Source organism: Podarcis pityusensis (genome assembly GCF_964106645.2).
Source record: "Podarcis pityusensis genome assembly, chromosome: 6".
Lineage (NCBI taxonomy): Eukaryota > Metazoa > Chordata > Lepidosauria > Squamata > Lacertidae > Podarcis > Podarcis pityusensis.
In genome coordinates this window covers 39,239,324-39,245,376 of record NC_138030.1, presented here as the reverse complement: position 1 = coordinate 39,245,376, position 6,053 = coordinate 39,239,324, and the positions used below count along the sequence as shown (strand labels likewise).

The 6,053-nt window shown below is 39.3% G+C and overlaps 1 protein-coding gene across 1 annotated transcript; it reads left to right on the top strand.

Annotated features, from left to right (window-relative positions):
- Window positions 1-1,002: 1,002 nt before the first annotated feature.
- LOC308479508 (interleukin-20-like) lies at window positions 1,003-4,897 on the top strand (the record flags this gene model as incomplete). The annotated part of the gene is made up of 5 exons (XM_081010219.1): window positions 1,003-1,158; window positions 2,335-2,397; window positions 2,756-2,908; window positions 3,200-3,274; window positions 4,817-4,897. The coding sequence occupies 5 exons, from the start codon at window positions 1,003-1,005 to the stop codon at window positions 4,895-4,897; spliced, it is 528 nt and encodes a 175-aa protein (XP_080866345.1).
- Window positions 4,898-6,053: the final 1,156 nt, after the last annotated feature.

The window sequence follows — 6,053 nt, the reverse complement described above, 5'->3', positions numbered from 1 at the left end:
AATATACTCAGTTCAGAAAAGGTCAGACACAACTAGGTCCCATTGAAATCAATGGGATAAAGCACTTCATTAACTGAGCTTACCTGTGAACCAATTTACATTTTATGCCATGTTGATGCAAATTCCTCCCACCGCAACAAAAACCCACTAGGAAGGATACACTTAAAAAAAACAACTCTCAAGATGAAAAGGTGCCTAGTAAAAGGTAAAATGTAAAGGTTAAGTCCAGTCAAAGGCGACAATGGGGTTGCGGCAGTCATCTCGCTTTCAGGCCAAGGGAACCAGCATTTGTCCACACAGCTTTTTGGGTCATGTGGCTAGCATGACTAAACGACTTCTGGCACAATGGAACACTGTGACGGAAACCAGAGCACATGGAAATGCCGTTTACCTTCCTGCTGCAGCGGTACCTATTTATCTATTTGCACTGGTGTGCTTTCGAACTCCTAGGTTGGCAGGAGCTAAGACAGAGCAACGGGAGCTCACCCCATCATGGGGATTCAAACCGCCAACCTTCTGATTGGCAAGCCCAGGAGGCTCAGTGGTTTAGACCACAATGCCTAAAACCACAACTGCCCTGCACTTATCTCTTTGAAATTTAACAGGCTCCACCCCTTAGATGGGCATTAATTATGCCTGCAAATGTCATCCAATTCTTCCCCAAAATTAAAATGATCTAGGTATTTGTTTTTTCATCCACTGTAATCAATGGAGAAGACATCTGAAGTAGCAGAAAGTGAGGCATAATGATCTTCTTCCTTAGATCCAAGGTGACATGTAGGGCAGGTTCAATGAATAAAATAAAATAAAATAAAATAATCTGTACAACCCTAGTAGTTTCATTGTGGGCATCAGTAGGCATTGTGGGCATCAGTGATGCAAATAATATTTTCCTCTTTAAAACCTGATTTTGAGAAATGTTTAGCAGTTTGACTACACTTCTTCATCAGCAGACCACTAAACCATCTGTGCCTTTTTACAGGAGTGGATTATCAAACAAAGATGGATATACGTTTTTTCTCTTGCCTTGTTCTTTCATTTCTCTTTGGCAAAACTGTGACCACAGAAGCTCAACAATTCAACTTTGGCCAATGTGAATTGAGTGGTGTATCTCTGCGGGAATTAAAGGACTATTTTGGTGCCATCAGGGAAACGGTGGTAAGTATCACAGGGCAACCCACATTTGACTTTTGGTCATTGATCTGAAATTTGGTGTGTATAGCAGATTCATTGTCCTGATCAATGAAACCAAGATGAAAATAGCATTGATGTCTGAAACACATCATGTTTTGACACTGATTACTCAGAATTCCTAGTATAATACTTAACCAAATCATTTAAATGAAAATGCCAATGGAAATATATACATATATTATTTAGATGGCCCCTGGTTAATTCCCTGGGTTAATTCCCCAGCACCTCCAGTTAACATGACACCATTGCATTTCAGGAAACTGAAGATGTGTCCCAGGCAGCTGTCTCACATCCATTTTTTCTTCAACTACATAGCACTTTCTACCAGCCTGATGAGGCACCAAACTGATGTGTCCAGTTGAGTGGAGGTTGCTAAGGAACATCACCATCCTGATCTCCTTTCTTGCACTATTTTTAATAATAAGAGAATTGAAAGAGCCAGTTTAAAAGCTAGTATCTTCACTGGAAGGTCAAAAGTCAAGTTGCATCTATATGTTGATAATTTTCTGTCTCTGCTTCTCAATAAAATGGTTTTTAAAAGTACTCTAAATAGATGTAGCTCACCAAGTTCAATAATCTCCTCAGACACATACCATATACCTAGATAGTCAAGTAACATTAGTGGTGGTCAGAAGAGAAGAAGGTACTAGATAAAGTTGAGACCACACAAAGTTGGGTCATAGACCTCCCTCTTGACTATAAATTCTGGAGCAATTTAGTCCATGGGCAATCCCTACCTTGAATAACCTAGACGGATCTGGTGGTATTCAATAAACTTTATTCTAAAGCACAGAGGAAGAGATTTTAGTCAGAATTTGGATATGAAGACACTGTGTAAAGGAGTAGTTCCTTTAGGTAAAAGAGTTCATGTTCTTTTAGGTCAGGCTTCCTCAACCTCGGCCCTCCAGATGTTTTGAGACTACAATTCCCATCATCCCTGACCACTGGTCCTGCTAGCTAGGGATCATGGGAGTTGTAGGCCAAAAACATCTGGAGGGCCGAGGTTGAGGAAGCCTGCTTTAGGTGAACATGACAGCTACTCATTTGTGGCATCTGTAATACCTGCCTTTCACACTACCTCCCCCCACCTTCCAGTTTTGTCTTCTACTCAAATGATTTCTCTTCTTTTTGTAATTGCAGCAAACACAAGATAACAGGACTGATGTGATACTGCTGAAGGAAGGTGTTTTACAAGATGTTCCGGTAAATATTGCTTTTTTAGCATACAAGAGTGCTCTGAGTGGCTAATTTGTGAAGGTCAAGAATGTATATTTAGTTCATGAATATTTAGTTAATATTTAGTTCATATTTAGTCCTATTAAGACAAATTACATTCAGAAATCTAAAATCATTCCAGGTTGTTCTAGATCTGTATTTCCCCTCCTGAATTTTGTCATGTCATGTCTTGAGAGAGCACACATTTGGATTCAGTGCTCAGGAATCAAATATTTACACATATATGTGTGAACTAGACCCTTGAGAGCCTTCTTAGCAATTATCAACAACTGAAGGAAATCTGAATTTGACCATGCAAACCACATATTTCCCCCCCTTGTTTTAGACATCTGAAAGCTGTTGTTTACTCCGCCACCTGCTGAGATTTTATGTTGAAAGTGTTTTCAGACACTATGAACCAACAAGCAACTTGCTTAGAAGGAAAACCAGCACTCTGGCCAATGCCTTCCTCAGTATCAAGACAATTCTGAGAAATTGTGTAAGTATGATTCGTGACCCTGACTCTTGTCATTGAAAAGTGGGCTCTTTTATGCACCCCAATTCCAGAAATCCTAAATGGTCACAGGAATAGAAATGCATTTTTACAAAGTAAGCAATACGGCTGTACTGGTAGTTAAGAGAGGTGGGCACCTGCACCCAGGGTTCTTTCTAAATCCAAATGTCAGTGCAAAGTTCAAAGATGAAAGTAAGATAAATAGTTTTCAGCCTTGTGTATTATACACGTAATTATCCTAATCATTTTTCCTCTTGTGCTTTTTTGGGAAATCAGCATGATCAAAACAAATGTTCCTGTGGAGAAGAGACCCATAGAAGATTTAAACTTATACTGGAAGAATACAAAACGGTAACTTGTCTTGCTTGTTTCGCCCTCTCTGCTATTTAAGACTGAGTCTTGCATTAATAAATACACATAGCCAGATCTGTCAGGAAGCTTTTGGACTTTGGCAGGGTCTCAGATATATTGTCTATCTTATACTACTTTGAGCTAGACTGAAAGTCAATTCTGCATCTCTCATTTATCTACATATCGGAGAAGCATGCAAGTGAGGCCACCATGGAATGGGGTTGTCGTACCACAATCACAAGGTACAATGCCGGTTTTCCCCATAGCATATTGAGATGACTTTTCAGATCACTTACTATGATCTGAACCACAAAGATATGTATTTTTTTCATGAGGCAGGAGGAAAGGGGGGGGGATAATTCCTGTTTAAAATTCCATAATTAGGAAGGCAATCACCCCATTATACTACTCCTTGGTGCTTCGGACAGAATTAACACCTCACTGAACTATAACTGTAGGGTCTATGAATATGAACTGAATAATAAGATGAATAGCATGTTCAGCCATTTGCCCTACATCCACCGATCTTGTCTCACATTTCCTGCTTCCACATATTACCATGATCTGCAACAACAATAAATCTGGGACCAATTTCATGACATGAAGACCACAACTTAATAATGTCTCATGATGAGAGAAATAGCCAACATTCAATATTTAAATGCATGTAGTTAATAATAGTGTGAAAACAGTATTGAGAGTGATCCAGTGAATACCGTATTTTTCACCCTATAGGACGCACTTTTTCCCCTCCAAAAATGAAGGGGAAATCTGTGTGCGTCCTATGGGGCGAATGCAGGCTTTCGCTGAAGCCTGGAAAGCGAGAGGGGTCGGTGCGCACTGACCCCTCTCGCTCTCCAGGCTTCAGGAGAGCCGCAGCGCCAGCCCCACAAGGTCGGGGGACAGCGGGGAGGCGGAACGCCGCCATCCCGCTGTCTCCCGATGTGGTTTGGAGGCTGACGGCGGGGAGACGCGTGCTTCTCCCTGCCGCCAGCCCCGCAAGCTCCGGGGACAGCTGGGAGGTGCAGCGCGTCTTCCCGCTGTCCCCGGACCTGGTCTGCAGGCGGGCGGCGGGGAGAAGAGCGCTTCTCCCCGCTGCCAGCCCCACAAGCACCTGGGGGGGAAATAAAAATGTTTTTCTTTATTTCCCCCACAAAAAACTTGGTGCGTCCTATGGGCCGGTGCGTCCTATGGGGCGAAAAATACGGTACTTTATACTGAATATACCGCATTATCAATGATTTTTACCAAAATACGTAAAATGTGTTGTTAACACTGTACTTAAATATTTAACGGTTGTCAATGTCTTTGTTCAGTTGTGCAACCTTTCTAATGGATGATCATATGTTCTTATCAAGGGTATCTCTATTACCTTTTAATATAGATTACAAATTACAAATTTGGAAATAACAGACTCTATAAACAACGTTAAAGGGAAATAAAGTTGGAGGCCAACAAATAATCCATTTACAGCCATTTCCCTCCTGTTTGCTTATATATTCTTCAGTAATGAATGTATGAAATTGCTTTTCTCTTCTGCAGCTTGATAATAATGTAGCAGCAAACAAAGCTCTGGGAGAGATGGACCTTCTTTTTGCCTGGATGGAAGGATTCAAGAGCTAACCACGCGTAACACAAGCTTTAGAACATCAAGAAATGCAACAGTTGTTCTTCATTTCAATAACGTAAAAATATTGATATTTATGTATATTTATTTGGTACTTCTCAAAATGAAAGATGGTCTATATATAAATTAATATAACAATAATATTTATTTATTTATTTTGGCATCTTTTTTAAAAAAAAAAAAAATTGTAACAAAAGTTGTCCAAATCCTTGGTAAGCTGTAGCTTCAAGGCTGCTGGACCAAAATCAATCAAACAAATTTAAGGCAAATGAAGATTTGGACTGCTTACCGTGCAATCCTAGCCCCTGATCTGTGCCACTGGAAAGAGGAGAAGGGGGAGAAGATCCTCCACTAGGCTTTGTTTGCCTTCATTAATAGCCTTCACCATATCCTAACCAACTCCAGTATCAAAGATCCAGAAGGGTTAGAATTGCCATCCTTGTAATTTTGAAAATTCATGAAGCATTAATATTTCAGAATGAGGAGGTGCTAATAAGCCTTCATCTGCCATACCCAAAGAGTTACCATTAACCAATTACTTGACCCTGTAACAAAATTTGTCCTTGTGCATTTCACTGCTATTATAACTACCAGTAATTGTTCATGTGGTTATTTTTCTTACTTTGTTATTTAAAATGTATTTATACAAAAGCATATTTAATTATTTCATTTTTAAAACATGCAAGAGTTATAATGTATTTATTAATTATTAACAAAGCCTGGTACCAACCTATTTTTATCTTAAATGTCTAAATTGTTTGGAACTCTGAATTTATTTTTAGATAAATGTTTTTATCTTGCCTAAATAAAGACGTGATATTATTTTTATAATGATCTAGATGTATTGCTTTTTTAGTCTCTGAATAGACACCTGTTTATTCATTTATTAAAATTACACCACACTTTTCCTTCGAGGAGCTCTGAGCGTTGTACATGGTTTACTGTCTCCCCATTTTATCATCACAACAAGCCTGAGAAACTTGAAAAATGTCCACCCTACAATGAAGCTGGATCAACCGCCAGCCATTGCATTTTATATCAAACATTTGCAAACAGAACTGAACATAAGCAGCTTTTGCCAAATTACAAATTACGTAAATTACACATTTACAAATACTTGCCCTTATTTTAATGGTAGCCACTAGAAATTTT